Consider the following 22116-nt stretch of genomic DNA (forward strand, 5'->3'; position numbering starts at 1 on the left):
AGCCTCTATGGGAGAGCTGAGAAGGTCAGAAGCAGAGGACAGGGCACTGGGTGGAGAGATGGGGGTCTGTGCTTCCTGACCCCCTCAGCCTGCCTGCCTCACAGGTGGAGGGGAAAGGCTGTTAACACAAGCTGAGTTAGCAGAAGTGGTCCACAATTCATTGCAGGACAGGAGGAGGGCAAGGGTCCCAGAGAGAGAAGGTCAATACCACTGTCCTGGAGGCAGGTGATGGCTATACCCTGGGGAACTTGATCCCTCAGATGCACCAGGCAAACTCTCTCCCGTGTTGCGTTGCGGGGAGAGGTCCTGCATCGTGAGGACCTAATCTGAGAAGAGCTCATTAGTTAGCACCTAGGTGGGAACACTAAGGCCCAGAGAGCTCAGGTGTCTCTGCCAAGGTCACACTGTGAGCTAAGGGTAAATTTGGGACTGGAACCCAGACATCCTGTTCTGCTACTGTCCACTGGCCTCGGCCTCGGTGGCACCCCTCCGGCCTCCCGCCCAGGTCTCCCCTTCAGGAGGGCGAAGGGGGCCCTTGCACATGCTCCTGGGCCCAGCGCATCTCTGCCTACTCCTCCTCTTAGGATCCTTTAAGAGGCGGGGCTTGGCCGCCACCCGCGGCCGGCAAAAGGCTGGGACTTTACTCCGGCGGAGAACGAGTCCGTGCTCCATCAGCTGCCGCAACTGCCGCGCCGGAGCCTGAGCCACGATGAGCGGCAGAGTGGGCGATCTAAGCCCCAAGCAGAAGGAGGCACTGGCCAAGGTGAGCCCTCACCTTGGTCTGGCCCCGCTCCGGGCGGTGGCCTCGTTCCCGGGAGGCAGAGGGCTGGGAAGGGGCTGGGTGGGGGGCGACCGCCAGTCCGCGGCGGACTGCGGAGGGACCAGCAGCCGCTGCACCGAGCTACCCGCGGCCCCCACTTCCCTCCGCCCGGTGAAGGGGCCCTGAGTGAAGTTTGGCCGCCCCGGCCCTAGCCCGGAGCGAGACCTTGGCGCTGCCACCTGGGAAGAAGTGTTTGCTAGGAAAGCCCACGGCAGCTGAGGGCACAAAGGCAACGTTCATTCTCGTGAGTGGCAGCCGGGCCCGGTGGCAGGGGCAGGGCCCCAGGTTTCCTCCTACTTCTGGGAGGTTTTCCTCTAGCAGGGGCAGTGGCATGAGATAAAGGGCTCCGAGGGCTTCTTAGGAGACTTGGATGGCTCCTGCTCTTTCACCAAGTCTCTCTGCGACCTTGGGCAAAACCGGCCCTTCTCTGATCACTCCCTGAGGAAATGAATTGAAGAGATTGGACCAGATGATGTGGATGGGAGCATTTTCAAGTGCCTGGGATCCTACCGATGACTCACAGGGTTGGGGTTAGTTTGAACTGAGACCAGCTCTCCTCTGTCGTGCAACCCGGGCCTTTCCCTGGCTGGGGACTTGGGCTGATACTCATCAGAAGACAAGGAGGTAAGCCCAGCTTTACCTTGGCGCCTGGGCAGAGAAGGGACAGCAGTTTCAGAGCCGGACCCTCTCCCTGCCACTGCCACCTGGATCTCCTCTCCTGTCCTTGCAGAGAGGGGAGGTTGTTTGTTTTCTGAACTGGAGCCGATTTAGTCTGGTCTCAAGGTTTGGAGGCTCCACAGTCGGGCAGTTTTCCATTGCTCAGAAAGTGGAGGGGCAGGTGTCTCCTGCTAGAGCAGTGGGGCAGAGGCACCAGCACTGCATGGGCTTTGCCCCAGGCTGGGCCTCCCCATCCCAGGGAGGCTGGATAGGGAGGTTTCAAGTTTTACTGCTGACCTGCTGGGGAAGTCAGACAGAGAAGGGATTAGGTGGTGATTAAACTAGAAATCAGGGGCTGGGTAGGGTCCTTGGTAAAGGGTGGCTTCGGGCCAGTTTCCCTGGGGGTTTGGGAGGTGTTTGGGGGATGGGATGGTCTGAGTCCCAGGCTGACCTAGGCAAGGGGCAGAGGTGGCGGGTCCTCATTGGTTGGGTCTTTGGCTGCCCTGTAGGTCAGTGACTACGGAAAGGTGAGTGGCTGGGAGCAGGAAGCTTGGGGAGGGCACAGCTAGTGAGCAGTTGCAGGTGGGTGTAGCCATCATTGGGGTCACTGTTCACCTCTCTTGTTTGGCACTCTCTGCACTTTTCCCCTTCATGGCTTTTGGCTAGAACCCTTCCCTCCATCTGAATTGCCCTCTTGGCCCCACCTGCTGCCTTTGGGGTCCTTCATATAAATACGATTTTTTATATGAAGTCATATGAGACCACCTTCTTCTCGGCCCCAGTCAGAATCAAACTCTTCTTTTCTGCTCCCCGGCCACATTGCTCATCATTCCATCACTAAGGGGGCAGAAGACCACAGTGGAAAGAGTGCACGCATGGCCTGGGACAGACCTGGGTTTGCATCCCAGCTCTGCTAATTACTAGCTATTTCACCTTGGACGTGTTACTTGTCCTCTCTGAGCTCTGATTCTTTCATCTGTAAAATGGGAGCGATAAGACCTCTAGGGACTCTGAGTGAGGAGTAAGTGCCAAGTTTGGTGCTGGGCACATGTAAACTGACCAAAAAGCTGAAGCTTGGAGTTCCCGTCGTGGCTCAGTGGTTAACGAATCCGACTAGGAACCATGAGGTTGCGGGTTCAATCCCTGGCCTTGCTCAGTGGGTTAAGGATCCGGCATTGCCGTGAGCTGTGGTGTAGGTTGCAGATGCAGCTCGGATCCTGGGTTTCTGTGGCTCTGGTGTAGGCTGGCAGATACAGCTTCGATTAGACCCCTAGCCTGGGAACCTCCATATGCTGTGGAAGCAGCCCAAGAAATGACAAAAAGACAAAACAAAACAAAACAAAAAACAACTGAAGCTTTTACTTTGGCATGTCCCAGAGTGCCTACTGTTGCAGTTAGCTGGGGACATGTCTGCCCACCCACCACAGTGGGGTGTGTAAGTGTGCATGGCCAGCAGGGGCAGGATCTTACTCCCTTCCTTTCTCCTGCTACCAGCTCCCACCAGCATGACAGAGTGTCCCGTGCCACCCAGATGCTCACCCAGTGTCTGTAGAGTTGACCCATGTTGAGCAGGGGTCCAGCAAAGGCCCCTGGGGAGAGTTCCGGACAGAGGGTGGCCAGGGTGGGACCTGCCACTCACCCAGCTCCCTGTCCCTACAGTTTCGGGAGAATGTCCAGGATGTGCTGCCCACCCTGCCAAATCCAGATGATCATTTTCTCCTGCGCTGGCTCCGAGGTGAGGGAAGAGGGGCTGTGGGAGGCTGGGGCAGGGGCTTGTTCTGGGTGACAGAGTGGCAGCCCCTGGAAACCCTGCCCCTGGCAAGCTCAGATTCTGGCATAATCAACCTTTAGAACCAAAAGGGTTCTTGGCAATTGTAAAACCTCCACCCTCCTATTGGGATAGATGATGACACTGAGGCTCAGAGAGGTGAAGTAACTTGTCCCAGGTCACACAGTGTTGAGCTGCAGGCAGAGAGAGGACTAGAGCCCAGGTCAGCTGACTCCCAGCCCAGTGCCCTTTCCATCCACTTGAAAAATCCACTGTGTTAATAGGTGTGGGGAAACAGGTTGAGGAAAAGCTGAGAAAGACCCCGGGCTTGTGGGAAGTTAGAGGCAGAGCCAAGTTTAGAACGAGAATCTTGGCCCCTGGGAGAGGTAGCCCCCCTCTGTGGCCTATTGGGATGGCAGGCCACCTGTCACCAGCCGGCAGCTTGAAGGAGGGGCAGAGTGCACAGGGAACGCAGGAGTGGGGTGTTCAGCCTGACCTGGTTAACAAAACTCCCCTCAAGTCACTATCTGGCTCCAGAACCCCAAGTTCTACTCCAGCTCTGCCCTGGCCTAGCTCAGGCACCTGGGCCAGGGGTCAGCATCTGTTCTGGGCTCTTCTCTGGGAGAGCAGGATGAGACAGGGTGTCCTGGCTGTTGCAAGATGGGACAGGACGATGCTGTGAGTGTGATTTCTACTAGCATCCAGGTCAAACTCAACCCCATGTTCCAGCTCCTGAAATCTTTCCCTTCCTGTCTTCCTTCTCCTTACCTGTGATTCAAGTCATGTGCCACCCTCTTTGGTTCTTGTAACACACTTTTCTTTATAAAAACTTTTTTTTTTTTTTTTTTTTTTTTTTTTTTTTTTTGCCAGACATAGAAATGATAGAGAAATTCCTCTCTGGTAGATTAGCAGAGATTCAGTATTGATCTAGAAGCACAGACCAAAACATTAAAGGGCAGGTCAGGGCCAATTATTTCTTTATAGACACAGACACACACACGCAGACCCTAGGAGTCTTGGGACAAGTGAAGAGATGTGTTTTCCTTTTCTGTCCAGAAACTGAACAGAGCTGGCATACTCTTGAGAGGCTGCTCACGGGCACCTACACAGGCCCCTGTGTGCCTCTGAAAGTGCCACTTGCCCTTTTCCTCCAAAAAAGCTGTGAACCACCCCCCTCCTCCTACTCAGAGAGGGTGGAGGGGCAGCAAGGGGGAGGCAGTGGGGTCATTCCACAGCTGGAGGATACTTTGGCCCAGCCTTTACTGAAGAGCTGTTGCTAGAAGGGGGTGGGTGGGGAGAGTGGAAAGACAGGGCTGCATTAAAGGGCCAGTTGCCAGATGATCAAACAAACCACCCAGCTCCCGTTAAGTGAGGGAAGTGTGGTTTCAGAGAGATGTTGAATTGAATAGCATCGCATCTTTCTTTTATCTCAGAGAAGGGCAGCCTAGGGCCCTGATGGTTTCCCAGGCACCCCAACTCCCTAGACCTGGGATAACCTCCCCTACTTTGTAGGAATATAGAAGAGAGTGTGGTCATCCTAATTTGCTAGATGAGAAAACTGATGCTCAGAGAGGGGCGGGTGCTTACCTAAAGGCACACAGAGAGTAGGAGGCAGAATCAGGGCAGCAACCTAGGGCTGCTCATTCCCAGGCCAGCATCCTCTCCACAGCTGCCCCCTGAAGCCAAGCTCTGCCTCTTCAAACAGAGGAAGTATCTCCTCTGTACTTTATTTGTGCCTCACATTTCTCTGGGTAGGAGCTCAGGCCTGGTCAGACTCTACTGTGAATTTCAATTAGGGCTTTTCTTTTCTTTGCGTTTTCTTTTCCCCTCCCTCCTTTCCTCCCTTTCTTTTTCTCCTTTTCATTCTACAGGAAACATTTGCAAGGCTCATGCCAGCCACATATCTTTCTGTGACCTGGGTGTGAGCAAGCTCTGGGTTCCTCCCATTCCCTCTTCCCCCCAACATAGGCTCAGTTTTCTGCTGGCCCCCAGGCCCCGAAGCAGGCACACAGATCTCCACTGCCAGATGATCAAACTGGGGCTGAGCTCTCGGCACCCCAGCGAGGAGGGTCAGATGGAAGATAGAACAATGAGCTGGTGGAAACCCTGTGAGCTCAGCTGGGCAGGTCTGAAACTCCTTGTTTTCCAGGACTGAGGACCCAGGCCAGCCGCTCCCAGGCCAGCTTCTCTGGCAGTGCCCTGAGCCACTCTTTGGGCTGCCCCCGCCCAGGGTGGCAGGAGCTCTGGCAGGCCTGACTCAGCAGGCCTGGGGGGAGGCATCAGGCCGGTACTGCCCGGGGCAGTGGTAACTTGGGGAGTGTCCTCAAAGACCTGGATGTGGGACCCTAGCGGATAAGAGAGCCTCCCAGAGAGAAGGCGCTCACGGTTCACGAGCACCCCTGCTTCCGAGGAAGAGGACTCCTAACAGTTCAGGGTGGCCTCCCCCCAGAGGATTCCCACCTTCAGGTCCAGCTGGGCTCCCCCATCATGATGGTGTGGCACCTCACATTTTCCGAGTGTCTCCAGCTCAGTGGATATCAGGCCAGAGATGCGCGGTGTCTTGTCCAAGGTTAAACAGGGAGAAGGTGGAAGGGCTCTGATGCAAGCCCAGGTGATATTCCTCTGAAAGCTGCCCCTGCTGCCAGGATGGCGTGTGATGGACGCCTGTCAGAACTTCCCAGAAAGGGAGGCTGCTCGTTTCCTCAGATGTGTGTCTAGCACCCATGACGGGCATGGCATTGGTCCCCTCTCCTGATGCACCCTTTGGGTGCAGGAGAGTCGATTGGATTTCATGACAGCAGAGTCAGGGAATGTGCTCAGCCACTCCTGGAGAGCAGTGATGAAGGGACCAGTGACAGTTCACAGGGCAGCCTGTCTGGCCCAGGTTCCAGGGCTGTCAGCAAATCTGGATGAAGGTCGGAGCCACAGAGGACGCACAGCTGGGAGGGACAGTTCATAGGTCAGATGGCAAAACTGGCCAGCCTCTGGATCTCAGAAACTCTTTAAAGGATTGAAATGCACCTAACCACAGCAGGATGAAACCTGATAGGGTTAGATCCGGAAAATCACCTCACAGCACATGGGGCAGAGGCTTCACAGCAGCACAGGTGAAGAGGATTTGGAGGTTTCAGCTGACTGTAAGCTTCCCTGAGTTAAGGGTGTGGCTGTTGCCAAGAAACTTCTCAGGCTTAATTGGAGAAGGGGAGACAACACCCGTGCTCTGGACCACCCACTTCCAGAGGGGCACTGGCCAACTGGAAGACATCCAAAGGGAAGCTGATGGACTTGAAACCAAGCTGCGAAAGATGGTGAAAGGATCCATGGATGGGCAGCATGGTAGCAGGGGATAGTAGCAGCACAGAATTTTCCAGGGTTGGAAAGGCTGTCATGTGGCTGAGGAAGCACCCCCCACCCCCTCCTGGAGAGGGTCTCTGCCCAGTACAACAATGTGGGCTGAGGGCAGATGGCAGCTTGGATTGTCTGGGAGCAGGTGGCCTGGGTGGGCAGGAAGGTCTTTGTGTTCAAGCTGGAGCAGGAGAGCAGGCTGGGGTTTGTGCCTAAAATGGAGTTGGCCCAGGTGAACTCTAATTCCTAGACTTTCCAGAGACCTTGGGAAGAGGAGGGCCTTCTCTGTCTCCTAGGGTATGCGTGGGTCCTCTGGGGACATTGGCAGGGTTGACTGGAGGCACGTCACCCCTCCGTCCTACTGGGATGTTGTGCTGGCCCTGCTCCAGATTACAGGGTAGCTGTGTTCATCTTTGAACCTCGGGTCAAGCTCTCAGGACCGAATTTTAGCTGAGGAGAGTACCTTTGTGGAAGGAGAAGGCTAAATGATAAGGGGGTCCAGGGTTCACTTTCCCTGAGTGGAGATAAGACCCTTCACCTGATTGCCTTCAATCGGGTAAAATTTTTTGACCCTGAACTTGCAGCGCTGCCCCCATCTGTCCTGAACCTTGACCTGCCCTCCCTGCAAGCCCAGGGGCTGTGCTACCCCTGAAGCCCTTGGTGGACATCCTCCTCTTAGCTTCTGCATGAGGGGTTATCTGAGAGTCAGCTGGGGCCCCAGCACTGCAGCAGGGAAATCTCGCCGTCCCTGGTGCCTGGGCTGCTGGCCTAACCCTGACCATGTTTCCCTGTTACAGCAAGGAGCTTCGACCTGCAGAAGTCCGAGGCCATGCTCCGGAAGGTGAGACCCTTTTGGCTCCAAATCCTACTGTTGTCTCCATTCCCGCCCATGAGAGTCACACCATGCTTGGACTTTTGTCCACCTCTTTCCACCTGATCATAGCCTGTGGCTTATGTGAGACATCTGAGTATTAGCTGACCCCTACTGCCTTATCCTTTGGAGCAAAGTGCATTTCCTTCCCTGGAAACACAGAGCTTTCATAGTTTTGGCCAGCCAAGAATTATAAGCTGTTTTGCTGAGATCTCTGCAAGAGGCAGTTCCTTCTTTTCTGTTCCTGCTGGTTGCCTTCTCATGACTTACCTGTGGTCTGGAGATGCATGCTGTCACCCATTGCTCGATGCCTATTAAGGACTGGCCCTACTTTTTTTTTGGTGTGGGGGGGGGACACTGCACCCCCAGCATGTAGAAGTTCCCAGGCCAGGGACTGAATCCAAGTCACAGCAGTGACCATGCCTTATCCTTAATCATTAGGCCACCAGGGAACTCCTAACCCTGCCTTTTTTTTTTTTTTTGGTCTTTTTTTGTCTTTTTAGGGCTGCACCCACGGCATATGGAGGTTCCCAGGCTAGGGGTCTAATCAAAGTTGTAACCGCCGGCCTATGCCACAGCCACAGCAACACCAGATCCGAACCATGTCTGTGACCTACACCACAGCTCACGGCAATGCCAGATCCTTGACCTGCTGAGTGAGGCCAAGGATCGAACCCACAACCTCATGGTTCCTAGTCAGATTCGCCTCCACTGCGCCACGATGGGAACTCCCTGACTCTGCTTTTTGAGAGCTCTGATTGTATGTTTGCAGCATGTGGAGTTCCGAAAGCAGAAGGACATCGACAACATCTTGAACTGGCAGCCTCCAGAGGTGAGGACAGGTGACCCCCCCACACACTCCTAGGTTAGGTCTGTTAGGCCCATAATCTGTGTCCTGGGTCCACGGGTCAGGGACTCTCAAAGAAAAGGTCTGACAATGCCGTGTGAGCCCTCTTGGTTCCCAGAGTGGGTATCCATTGGCATCCACGGGAGGACGAATCCAAGGGAAGGTCCTAGATGGACACAGGGAGGGTGTGGCTGCCCTGGGCCTGCTGACCAGGGGCTCCCTCTCTGTCTTGGCTCAGGTGATCCAGCAGTATCTGTCAGGGGGCCTGTGTGGCTATGACCTGGACGGCTGTCCCGTCTGGTATGATGTCATTGGACCTCTGGATGCCAAGGGTCTGCTCCTCTCAGCCACCAAACAGGACCTGCTCAGGACCAAGATGCGGGACTGCGAGCTGATTCAGAGGGAGTGTGCCTGCCAGACCGAAAAGGTGAGTGGACTGGCACGGAGGAAGAGGAGTCACTTAGAGTGGAGGCATTTGGGTAGAAGCTGGGATGTCACACAGAACTTTAAGCACAGCTTCAGGGCCAAGGCCCAGACATTTTGGATTTCCCAGACCAGTGAAATTTCAGTTTTAGGGCCTGACCTATGTTTCCAAATTTTAATTTGTCCAAGTAAGGTTTTAGAAAAAAACATATCATCCATTATTGTCATAATTAACCCCAAAACTATAGGGGCGGCATGATCTCAGAATAAAAGGCAGTCCTTTAAATTGAATAAAATTCAGCTTCATAAAAAACAGACTACATTACTGTTATTTCTCTCCTGTATCTGGTCGCCAGTGGGGTCTTTGTCTGGGGCCACCCTATTGTTGGGCAGGTATTTGGGTGCCGCTGGTGTCTATGAGCTCAGATTCTGTGCTTCCCTAGCTTTGAACTCAGAGATGAGGACAGCTGATTCTCTTACTGAACAAAGGCTGGAGAGCAAGCCTGAGGCCCCTACAATCCTCTCTTTCCTTCCTCTTTGGCAGTTGGAAAGATCCTGGGAAACGATGTGATACATTTGGGGACATTTCAACAGTGTCATCCACATTCACAGGGAGCCTCCTGTGTGGAGAGGCCCTGCTGGACTGGGGATGCAGGGAAGCATTAGACGAGGACACACCTTAAGGACTTAGGTTGGACAGAGAGCATCTGTGCCTACAAGACGAGTGGCTACATGGGGTACAGAAAAGCGGGGAGCTGTGGGTCAGACTACAGTACAGAAGGGATCTCAGGTGTAGTCTGGGTCCACTCAGTTGTTTACTGGATGAGAACACAGAGGTCTAGACAGGAAGAGTGACTTGTCTAGGCCATAATTCCGACCTGGGGTAATTATCTCAATTTGGAAAATCTAAGATATGCCCTGCCCGGATTTGGTTGATCTGGTTGCAGTATGGGCATGAGGTACAATTAGCATTTTCCCTGAAGCCTGGTGGGCTTCTGCAGGGTGGGGGCAGCCTGATGTGACTGTCTGCTCCTCTGTCCCCCCCCAGACAGGGAAGAAGATAGAGACTGTCACCCTGATTTACGACTGCGAGGGGCTTGGCCTTAAGCATCTCTGGAAGCCAGCTGTGGAGGCCTATGGAGAGGTGCAGGCCAGGGCGGGGTGGCGGAGGGGCTCCTCTCCTAGGAGGCCCTTTGTGGGGCGGGGGGAGCGGGAAGCTGAGCCCCTCTCCCTGGCACAGAGTTCTGAGCCCGCTGGATTCAGTGATTTTCTTTCTATAGTTTCTCTGCATGTTTGAGGAAAATTATCCTGAGACACTGAAGCGTCTTTTTGTTGTTAAAGGTAAGTTGGGAACTACCTGTGATGACGCCAAATGGGAAACAGGGGCCAAAAATATTACTGGACAGATTCAAGAGAGTAAGACAGAATGAGCCAAAGTGGAGAGGGGTTGGGTTTTTTTTGTTTTTTGTTTTTTGTTTTTGTTTTTTAAGGCCACACCTGCGGCATGTGAAAGTTCTCAGGGTAGAGGTAAAATTGGGGCTATAGCTGCTGGTCTATGCCACAGCCACAACAACGTGGGATCTGAGCCAAAAGCTCATGGAAATGCCCGATCCCCGACCCACTGAGTGAGGCCAGGGATCGAACCTGCATCCTCATGGATTCTAGTTGGATTGTTTCCGCTGCGCCACAATGGGAGCTCCGGGAGGGGGTCTTAGGACGTGTTCACAGGCTGCTTTATTTTTATTTATTTATTTATTGTCTTTTTTTGTTTTTTCTAGGGCCACACCCACGGCAAATGGAGGTTCCCAGGCTGGTGGTCCAATCGGAGCTGTAGCCACTGGCCTATGCCAGAGCCACAGCAACGTGGGATCTGAGCCACATCTGCGACCTACACCACAGGTCACGGCAACACCAGATCCTTAACCCACTGAGTGAGCCCAGGAATCAAACCCACAACCTCATGGTTCCTAGTCGGATTCGTTAACCACTGAGCCACGATGGGAACTCCCGCAGGCTGCTTTATGATTCACACAGCTTTTTGCATTTGAGCTGTCAGCCAGCTGAGCTGGGAAGACCATTCCCACTGCACAGATGGGGAAGCCGGGCCTCACACCCAGGCTGCCTTGTGGGCTCCATGGCACTAGGGAGCATGCAGCCCGATCCCTGGGGGCTGTGGGGACACTCTCAGGAACAAAGTGGGCACTGCTCCCGGCCTCACATGGCCTCCTCTCTGTTCTAGCCCCCAAGCTGTTTCCTGTAGCCTATAACCTCATCAAACCCTTCCTGAGTGAGGATACTCGTAAGAAGATCAATGTCCTGGGGGGTGAGTATCCCAGACTCCCCTTCCCTGCCCCGCATGGCTGTGGCTCTGCTGCGGGTGGAGTGGTGTTGAAGGAGCAGACAGACCCACCAAGGCAAAAGCTCCCTCTGCTGGTTTAGTAGCATCGGGACCCAGGAGCAGGGTGGGGCTGGGCCAGGGTCTTCAGGTTTTCATAAGAACTCTTTCTCTCAGACACTCTGGAGGAAATTCAAAGATGAGTGAAATGCCAGTCCTTGTCCTCAGGGAGCTTGCAGTGAAACAGGAGAGAGATCTTTAGAGAGAAAGCTGGGACACAAACTAGAAAAGGCATGGAGAGGGGGCCATGGTCACAGGAGCAGACTTAGTTTTCAGCTGGGGACAGGTATGCATGGTCACCTGCTGTGTGCCTGACCCTGGATTAAGTGCCAAGGCCGCAAAGGTAATACAGAGTCCCTTAAAGAGCTTGTGGCCTCTTGGGGAAGGGAGACACAAACAGATGTAGATCAGTGTGAGATGTTACATATAAGAGAGGCTACACAGTGGGGGTGCCCTCCCTCCACCCTCCCCCAGCCTGACCTGGGGAGGGGGTGACGCCTCCCTCAGCTGCCAGCTACAGAATGAATAAGGCAGCCAATGAAGTGAGGCAGGAAGCTGTTGGGCAATAAGAAGCACATTGAGCAGAGCCCTTACATACCGTGGCACAGGCAGTTGTAGAGCGTACTGCGGGATGTGGCAAGAGATGGGAGCCAGGAGCCGGTGGCAGAGAATCCAGGGCACTGTGCTGGGGAGCTGGAACGTGACTCTACAGCCCCTGAGCCAGAGGCTACCAGAATCTGATTCTCAGCTGATTGTGAAGGGCAGATAGTAGTTTGCACACTGCGGCCACAGTCCACGCACCAGGTATTGCCAGGCTGAGCTGGGGCAAGGGTGGATGGGCTAGAGAGAGGATGGATTCCAGGCTTCTGTAGGAAGTGGAACAGCAGAACTCAGTTGACTGGATGTAGGAAGGGAGGAGGAGAAGTCTAGAATGGCTCCCTCGTGTCTGGCATGAGTGACTGAGTATTGCAGTCACTCTGGTGCAGTTAGTTCAACTGGGGAATAATACAACCAGAAGGATAAGCTTGAACTTGAGTTTGACGGGGTCTGTGAGATGGACAGATGTTGGGGGTCCTTGAGCCTGAAGTTTTGGGGCAAACTCCAGTCTGGAGATTTGGGGTTTATCAGATAAAGAGGCAGAGGCTGAAACCTCTAGAGGAGATAAGACTCATAGAACCGAGGCTGAAGCCTGGGGGAATATCCAGGCTCAAAAGCAGAGAAAAGAGAAGCCCACCAGGGAGATCAAGAACTGAATGGTAAGATTGGTGGGGAAGCAGGTCGATAGGGATTGGCTAGGCAGGGGAGCAGGAGAACATCAGGTGACAAGAGAAGGCCAGCAAGGAAGATGCCCAGGAATCAAGTCCAACAGGGACAGGCAGGAATTGAGTTTTGCTGGAGTGTGATGTGGAGTGGCTGGAGAAAAGCCTAGAAAGGTAGAGTGGGACTGGCCCGTGGATGGCTCAGTGCCACCTATGAAGTTGAACTGAGGGGTAGGGAATTCTGAAAGTTTCTCAGTGTTCACCTTCAGGCACCATATTGAAAGTGGAGGTTTTCCAAACGTGTACTGAGCCCTGGGAGTGGTTCAAGGCAGTCTGGAAAGCACAGAACTTCCGGGTGCTGGTCCTGGCTCTAGCAGCAGCAAGTTCTGTCCTTGTTGCCTCAGTTCCTTCCTCTGTAGGATGGGAAGAATCCTCCTGGCCTCATTCCAACCCTCCAGCTAAAGCTGGGGGAAGAAACACAAAATCTGAGCAAAAGGATCTGATGATTTTTGGCTTTCCTGCAGCTGCCACCCACCATGGGCACGAGCTGGTTTGGTTTCCTGGCAGCGGAGCTGTGGAGGCCGTTCAGTCTGTTCCCCCACCCACACCTGAAACCTTTTCAACCAAACCTGCCTCAGGCTGAGGCAGAACAGGATCTTCAATAGAGGAGGGAAGAAATTCACTCTGGGCTGGTCATTGGAGGTTAGCACAGATTAAAGCACCCCGAGACCACTGGCAGTGTCCCTCGAGTTGCATGGTCACAGGTTCCTAGAAATCTGAGGGCTGGGAGACCCTGGGCCATCCCTGTGGGTTTCCAGGCAGCACCAGCCACAGAAGATGCTGGGTGGTACATAGTCAGCAGGGAAAGGTTTCCAGTAACAAAATATTGACCATGGCTGACACTTGTTTAGGAATCTGGAATGGCAAAGAAGTGGATCTCAGCATTGGTTGCACTTGAGGCAAACTTTCTCCTAGCCGGGAAAGGGCTGGTTATTAAAAAAAAAAAAAAAAATACAGGAATTTAAAAAAGCCAAACCACTGGTAACCAAAAAGCCTGAAAAACAAGAGCAAAAGTGACACTGTGGCTGGGATTAAGCCAAGGGAATATCTTTAAGGGGTCGCTCTGCGGTGTTGCATTCACACAGTAAGTCACGACTGGGCACAGTAGGTGACAGTGGGGGACCAGATGCATGGTCACATCCTCACGCTCAGTCTAACAGGGCAGATCACATAGATTCAGGTGCTCCTGCCTGCCCCAGGGACTGTTCCCTCTGCGTGGAATGCCCTTCACTCTTTTGTTCCTCCTGCTTGTACTTCAGATGTTTGCATCCTCTTCCTGGGAGTTATAATACACTCTTAAATGGGAAGGGCACTTTAAAGTTTATAATAAACACCCTCTCAAGTCCTTAGTTCACTTCACTCCCAGAATAACCTTACAGGGCTGGAGGAATTAGGCTGAGAAAGAAGTGATTTGCCTCCCGTCACTCAGCTGGCCAGTGGCAATGGGGACAGGACCCCAGGTCTCCTGCTTCCCGCTCCAGAGCCAGGCAGTCCTCTGGGTGATGGATCCTCTCAAACCCCCTGTGTTTTGTGTGTGTGTGCCAACAGGTTTTTCCGCCTCTTCTGTGTAGATTGCCAGGGGCTGTGATGAAATCCTGCCTAGCGGTGATTCTTTTTTCTCCTTCCTTCCCTCTCCTGCTAGCAAATTGGAAGGAGGTTTTACTGAAATATATCAGCCCTGACCAGGTGCCTGTGGAGTATGGGGGTACCATGACTGACCCTGATGGAGACCCCAAGTGTAAATCCAAGGTATGGGCTGCCAGGGACCAGAGGTGACCAGGGACGCCTGACTCCAATGCACAGTCCAGCTCAGTCTGTGCTCTGCTTCTAGATCAATTATGGAGGTGACATCCCCAAGAAGTATTACGTGCGAGACCAGGTGAAACAGCAGTATGAGCACAGTGTACAGATTTCCCGGGGCTCCTCTCACCAAGTGGAATATGAGATCCTCTTCCCAGGCTGCGTCCTCAGGTGGGGTTCTAGACCTTTTCAGGAGACCCAGGTACCAGTGGGTGGACTGGCATGGAAGAAATCCTGGTAGCAGGGCCCCAGATTGGGCATGTGCAGATGGAATCACATCTAAATTGGTGGGTATCCCATGCAGGTGGCAATTCATGTCAGATGGTTCAGACATCGGTTTTGGGATTTTCCTGAAGACCAAGATGGGAGAACGGCAGCGGGCCGGGGAGATGACAGAGGTGCTGGCCAGCCAGAGGTACAATGCCCACCTGGTCCCTGAGGACGGGACCCTCACCTGCAGCAATCCTGGCATCTGTAAGTAGCTTTGTCATGGCTAGAAGCCCCTGCCCTAGCTGTGGGATTTAGACTCTCAGACTGTGAGAACTAGAAGTAGAGTTCCATCAGTTCAACCTTTCCTTGCATAGGTGAGGAAACCTAGGCCTGAGGAGGTGAGATGACAGGCTCAGGGTGACCTAGCTGGTTAACAGCAGGGCAGGACTCTGACCTGATGCTCCCAGGTATAGGTGAGTCACAGTGCTAGGTGATCACAGGGATTTAGAATGTCTGCTCTCTGGTCCAGGTCTAACTGGGACCATGGCTGTCAGACAGTTCCTAGCAGAGTCCCCTCCCCATATGACAGGGGCAGAACTGGTTGAGGAGGTGTAGGGATCACAGGGTGAGTAAAGTGCTGACAAGCCCAGCCTTGATTCCGCTGAGCTACGCTCATCTCCGAGTTGATCAAAAAATAGGAACAGAAGATGAAGTTGATCCAAGAGGAATAAGAATGGCAAATAGGCATTTGAAAAGGTCTTCAGCCTCACTTAGCTTTGCAATATCGATTAAAATTCCCTTTGACTCAGCAATTCTACCTCTGAAAATCTATCCTACAGAAATATTTACACAAAGACACAAAGATATAGGTACATGGATGTACCTTGGGAACATCCTTGGGACAGCTTGGGAAACTGGCAATAAACTAAATGGCCTTAAGAAGGTCTTGTTAAATAAGTTATGGTCCAGCCATACAATGGAATACATATATCCACTAAAGAGAATAAACTGACATGCAAAAGGTCTGATATATGTTTTAAAAAAATTAAAGCCTTAGACACAGCGTATATGGTATATACTCACTTTGGTTTAAAAAAAAAAAGTAAAAAAGGATTCTGGGGACTCTATGCTAACACCAACAGTGGTTATCTCTTGGGTGGGAGGAAGCTTATAGAGAGGGCTTTCATTTTTTTTTATACTGGTTCTACAAATATAGCTTACTTTACAAAGAACAGGTGCTACCTTTATAAGTGGAAAAACCACACACACACACAACCCCCATCAAATCTCCAGTTTTCTTCCTATTTGAGCCAAGGGGCCATGCATGGAAAATCAGTTACAGCAAGGGCTTTGTTGTTGAGCTGAGATGGACTTGACCACTGATTAGTCCTTAGGCAAGTGACTTAGCCTCCCTAAGCTTCAGCTTCCTGATTGCTACAATGGGGATCAAGTTCTCTACCTCACAGGGAAACTGATGATGAAACCTGATGAGGTCTGTGCAGCACTCAGTGCACTGTGGCCGCCATTGTTATTATTATTAGGGCAAGACCTGGGGGAGAAGGGCCATTGGGAGCTAGTGCCAGAGATGGAGAAGCCCTTCACCCCATTACCACAGCAACACGCCTGGAGATCTGAACTAGCTCTACAGATGTCTCGGCCTCTGTACTTGGCCACACCATTGCCCCAGCTTCAGATCCTGCGCCCTCCCCCACAGCCCAGGCAACCTTCAGTCTCAACCACCTCCTCCTCACAGATGCTCTGGTTCCCCAGAGAAGTATTCTTGTTAGTAAGCTGCCAGGTCTTGAGGGAGAAGGCGTATACTGTGTGTGTGCTTCATCATGAACAAGGCTGAGCACCAGCCCAGACACTGTCATCCTTGAAGCATAAAGCATTTTGTACATCTAAGCTTGAATTTCTTTTTTTTCTTTTTGCTTTTTTCAGGGCCACACCTGCGGCATATGGGAGTTCCCAGGCTAGAGGTGGAATCGGAGCTACAGTTGCTGGCCTACGCCACAGCCACAGCAACTTGGGATCCAAGGCACATCGGTGACCTACATCACAGCTCACGGCAACACCGGATCCTTAACCCACTGAGTGAGGCCAGAGATCGAACCTACATCCTCATGGATCCTAGTCGGGCTCGTTAACCGCTGATCTATGAAGGGAACTCCCTTGAATTTCTTTTTTGAAGGACAGGGGATGCTGAGGCATAGAGAGGGGATGTTATCTTTCCCACAGAGCATCGTGCAAAGACATCAAGAGACAGAGACACAAGAGAATCGTAGGGTCCTGGTGCAGGATCTCTTGGCCATAGACTACCCTTGAGATGATCATGTCTATCCCTGATGTGACAGAGGAGAGAGCAGGGTCCCAGACCAGGGAGGTCATTTCCCTAAGCTCAGTAGCAGAGCCCAACCCATTTCCCAGCACTCCCCGCTAGCTCTAGGTAGTACCACCTAGGTCCATGAACTTTTTAACATAATCAAGCTTATGCTTGCAAATCCCAAATGTTTGTTCCTCTCGAATATATTCCGGGTGGAATGTTGATCTGCCTGGGGTCTTGACTGGGAGCTGTTTATCGTCCATTCTTGGGAGGCACAGAATCAGGTCACAGCATCCATGCCCCTGCCCAGGTGTAAAGACAATGAGGTAGGATTGGCTGCTGCCTAGGCCAATCACAGCTAACTCAGGTTAGCTGTGAGCCCAGTGAGAACTCAGTGTTGGGTTATAAGCTCACTTGTGGGAGGGTGATGCCCTTGGGGAACCAGGTGACCCCCTGCAAAGTGGAACATGATCACCTCGTGGAGAAATGAAAACTCTGTGCCAGCCTACCAGGAGAGAGCCCTTGAACCCTTGGGGCTGTCCTGGTCCTTGCCTAGGTGTAATCAGTTCCTATAGAGGAGAATTAAAGTGTGAATTGATTCTACTTTTTTTATTCCAACTAATATTTCCTGAGGTTGTGAGTGTAGAATGTTCTGCTAGGGAAGAAAAGGACTCAGAGAAAAAGAGCTGGACTTTGTCAAGAGCATACATCGTGGCCTCTAAGAGCTGAAGCACGTGTGAAGGCTCCATGGCCCAGCTGGGTGCCAGGAGACCCAACTTCTGAGTCCAGCTTTGCCTGTAGCGTTTTGAGCAAGTGTCTCTAAATAATTAGATTTTGCTCTCTTTTTCCTTAAAATGAGGGGCGTGAGCTAGAGCAGATCTTAATATGGGGTCTGTGACTCCCCAGAGCAGTGATTCTAACTTTTAAAGACCAAACACCTCCCTTTTATAATAGTGTCTAATGTCTCTACTATTCTGAAATGAAATTCATAGATAGTATAAATCACCTACACATGACTAAAAAGGTCAATATACTCTTCTCTCTGGACTGTAAAAGAGAAATAAAAGGACACTAATTTAGAATATACATGTTTTCTCCAATACACAGATGAGAGGGCCCGTTACCCCCAGCACCTCTTCTCTTTAGAATGGTAACTTTCCCCTTGGAAAACACTGCTTGATGAGCTCCGTGGGGTCTGAAACTCTATGCTTTAATCAGATTCTCAAGGGGGTCAGTTCCCCAACAAAAGTGAAGGCACCTTAGCCTAGAGGATCTCTGGGGGCTCTACAAGCCTCTGAGTACATGGTTAGTGTCAAAGTGAACCACTGCAGTTTATGAACCACTTCCCTCAGGCCTGGGCCACAGAACAGCCCCTTCCTTGTTTCTGAGGGCAGAATGTCATGCTAGGCAGTCTCATTCCTAGTGCTTGGTCCAAGGAGCTCAAAGACTTCTCCTCCAGCACTGACTCTGGTTGCTAAGGCCCTGTCATCCAGGGCAGAGAGGAAGCTTTTCTCTTTCCAGAGGTACCACTAGTCCTGAAAGGCCTCAGCACAGAGAGAAAATTGTTGACCCTTCCTCACTTCACACCATGAGGAAAGGATTGTTGGGGTTTCTGCCCTCAGTCTAAACTGTGCATTTTATCCAGGGGCAGTAAAGGGGAAAAATTAGGTCTTAGGGTTAAAGACGCAGATTTTTGTTTTTGTTTTTTGGAGGCTGGGAAAAGTGAGAGAAGACTGGATAGGGAAAGAGCGGAGCTAGTGTTTTTGTGTTCACACTGTGTTCTTTTAAAGGGGTGTTTGACTGAAATAGAACAACTTCCCAAAAAAATAGAAGGGCTAGATTAAAAGCAGCCTAGTTCTCAGCCAAGGCTCGGAAGCCTTCTCTGCCAACTGCATGCCCATTTTCTCTCCCCAGAGGAAATCACTAACAGGTCTTGTCTATTATCCTACCACATATTTTCCATACCGTTAGAAGCATTACATGTTTTCATAATATACAAGACATGAACCCACACATGTACATTCATAGGAATTATATCTGTCATTCCGTGTAGAGTTGAAAGAATTTTGAAACTAAAACTTGTCAATGTAGGTAGATCAAGTAAAAATGCCAAAAAATTTTACATATATTAACAAAAATATTTACAAACTTTCTGCAACTTGCCTTTTTTTGGCCCAAGGATATATTGTCAACATTTTCTCTAGTCACTTCTTATGAAGCTTACCTCTTTCTTTTTATATAGAATAGTATTTCATCATCTGGATTGCAATAAATACTTCTAAAGCCATTCTTCATTGAACATTGAGTTTTCCTCATCTTTTATTATTACAAACAGGTGTGCATTAAGCATCTATCTCCATTTATCTTTCTGTGGGGTAAATTCCTGGTTCAGAAAGTTTGCATATTTTACCTTTCATCAGAAACTGAACAGGGCTGGACTTTCCAGGGCCCAGGTCAGGCAGCAATGGAGATCAGAGGGTAATTCCAGCTCTATCCCTTTCTTACTGTGTGACAGCGTCCTCCTTTTTATATAAAATAGGACTAATGCTGAACCTAAGAGTTACTGTGAACAGCCTATATAGATTGCCAACCCAGTGCTGAGACACAGAAAGAGCCATTGTTACTACTACTATTATTATTATTTTTATCACAAAACCACTCAGACGGTGTTCTCCCTCTTACTCTCTCAAAGAGAGAGAAGAATGATCATCAAAGGCAAGTGGCAGCTGCAGAAGCAACAACAACTGCTGGCTTCATGCTCAGGAGAGAACACCACGCCTCCTCCTCATGGTTTCCGGCGCTCTACACGTTCAGAGAAACTTCTCTAGTCACAAACTATAGAAATGGTCCCTGAAAGTATAGTCTTACTACTACTATATTATTATTATAACAACACTGCTACTACTAATTCTATCCCCCTTTCAAGACCCAGTTTAAGCTCTAGCTTCTTTAAAAAGCCTTTCACATGACATTAGTCTATGGGGCCCCCTCCTTTCAAGCTATTGCAGACTGTCTCTGACACTCATCTGGCCCTTGGCATGTTCTTATATTGTTTTCTCTCCATAAACATCTTTTTATTTTTATTTTATTTTTATTTTTTGGTCTTTTTGCCTTTTCTAGGGCCGCTCCTGCAGCCTATGGAGGTTCCCAGGCTAGGGGTCTAATCGGAGCTGTAGCCGCTGTCCTACACCACAGCCACAGCAACGCCAGATCCGAGCCTTGTCTGCGACCTATACCACAGCTCATGGCAACGCCGGATCCTTAACCCACTGAGGAGGCCAGGGATTGAACCCACAACCTCATGGTTCCTAGTCAGATTCATTAACCACTGAACCACAACAGGAACTCCTCTCTCCATAAACATCTTGTAACACAGCTAGACTAGGTTTCAGAAGGTGAAGGACCATTGGTTATGTCACTTTCATCCTCATTACCTGTCACAGTGCCTTTGCTCCATCAACAAAAAATCGCTGTCACTAAGCTCTGTCAGAATTGCCTGAATGTGTTTGTTTTTTTACCCCTCGCAGATGTCCTACGGTTTGACAACACCTACAGCTTCATTCATGCAAAGAAGGTCAGTTTCACTGTGGAGGTCCTGCTTCCAGACAAAGCCTCAGAAGAGAAGATGAAACAGCTGGGGGAAGCCACCCCAAAGTAATGCCTCCTCCCACAGCAGGCCTGGCTCCCTCAGTGTCTTCTTGTCAGTTTCTATCCCTTGCAGCAGTCATTTTCCCAGCACTCTCATGCCCAAAGAGAAACTGGGCTAGAAAAAAGACCTCAGGGCTGGATCTGGGAAGCCTTCATTTCAGAATTAGGAAGAGGGAGAGTAGCTGGAGTGGCTCTCTTTGCCTCTCAAATTACTAAGGAGTCCCCAAGGGCTGGGCATATGTGATAGCATATGTCTTGTTAGCTATGCCAATTTCACCTGTCCAGTGACAGCTGAGACAAGAAGCAGGGGGCAGGACCATGGGGTGGCAGGGAAGAAATCAGGTAAAAGGGGAAAGATTGAGGCCTAACACTTAGGGAAGCCAGCTGCAGGGTAAGAACTTGCCTCTGGAAGAACATGTAAGTCTAGATCATAGTGAGGAGTAGCAAGGTAGCCGGTTGCTAGTGTTATCTTGGGGGTCTGAGGCTCTTCTGAACTTTGTATCACCAAGGCTGGGATCTTTTGGCTTTTCCCAGGTTTTAGGAGGTGGCCTGAGTCAGCACAGATCTTCCCATTCAGGGACAGACAGGCAGGCCTCACCCTCACCTTGAGGAAATCAGCAACCCCTGGGTCCCACTGGATACATCTTTAATTACTAATGATTGTCAGTGACTCAAGAGCTTCCTGGGACAATAAGCTTTGGTACCCAGCCACTGTCCTCCAATGCAAACAAAGCCCAGGGAAGTTGCCTCCACGGATTCCCAGCTCCGTGAAGGGCCAGGGAGGCTGAGGTGGTCCTGAAGCTTCCACTCGTTTTCAGTGCTGCCAGCCTCTCTAAAATTACCTCTTCCTGTGAGCACCCATACAAAAGCGACAAGTGGGATCAATACAGTAGATCTCAGTGAGGGCATTTCCCATTCTGAGTCTCCCAGGGTGTCCGACCAGAGCAAGGCCTTGCTGGTCCCGTCTCTGGGAGGCCTGCGGTGGGTGCAGTGGGTTCCTGTGCCTGTAGGTGCTGCTGCCCCAGCACGAGGCCAAAGGCCGGGCCAGCACCGGGCAGAGCCAGGGGCTGGGGGCAGCCAGAGAGCCTCGCAGGCCCCCAGCTCCTCCTTCCACAATGACAGGGTGGGGGTGGGGGGAACAGACCTTGCGGCAATCACAGCTCTCCACTCAATCCCACATTCTGCAAACGAACACCAGGCCTTGGATTGCACAGAACCCGAGAAGGCGGTCCCGCCTGGGCCCTCGTGGGCATTCCCTCCCTTCAGAAACCCAGACCCTGGCCCAGCCTGGGGAGAGGTCTGGCGAAGCAGATGGAGGAGGAAGGGGCAAGGCTGGCGCTGACAGGATGGCCCGAGGCCGCGCGGGAGCCCCAGTCAGACTCTTCAGGACATCCTGACCTTGGTTTACAACGCTCTGTTAGGAAAATTAACCCAATGAATAAAGCAATGTTCAGTGCACGGGGAGTAGCAGTCAGTGACCTCCGCCTCGCTCTTCGCGGTCCCTCAGTCAAACCTCCACTTTAGGAGCCCAGCGTTTACCCGCTACTAAGCGGGGCGCATGTGCAAAAACAGCCCGCTGCTTAAGCGCTTTCTCACGGCGCCGGGATGGCCAGCTTGCCTCCTGATTGGCCCAGGCCGCATCTTCCGCCATTTTTGCTGAGGGCACTAAGTGTACTCCTGACTTCCTTTA

The 22116-nt window shown here is 51.6% G+C and overlaps 1 protein-coding gene across 8 annotated transcripts; it reads left to right on the top strand.

The window, feature by feature from the left end:
• On the top strand, nucleotides 212–21884 carry SEC14L2 (SEC14 like lipid binding 2). Of its 8 annotated transcripts, none has more exons than XM_005670808.2 (12): nucleotides 212–763; nucleotides 3137–3212; nucleotides 7388–7431; nucleotides 8234–8293; nucleotides 8547–8735; nucleotides 9780–9875; nucleotides 10012–10072; nucleotides 10971–11054; nucleotides 14088–14194; nucleotides 14277–14416; nucleotides 14550–14719; nucleotides 20306–21884. In XM_005670808.2, the coding sequence occupies exons 1-12, from the start codon at nucleotides 710–712 to the stop codon at nucleotides 20434–20436; spliced, it is 1212 nt and encodes a 403-aa protein (XP_005670865.1). In that variant the 5' UTR covers nucleotides 212–709; the 3' UTR covers nucleotides 20437–21884.

Source organism: Sus scrofa, chromosome 14 (genome assembly GCF_000003025.6).
Source record: "Sus scrofa isolate TJ Tabasco breed Duroc chromosome 14, Sscrofa11.1, whole genome shotgun sequence".
NCBI lineage: Eukaryota > Metazoa > Chordata > Mammalia > Artiodactyla > Suidae > Sus > Sus scrofa.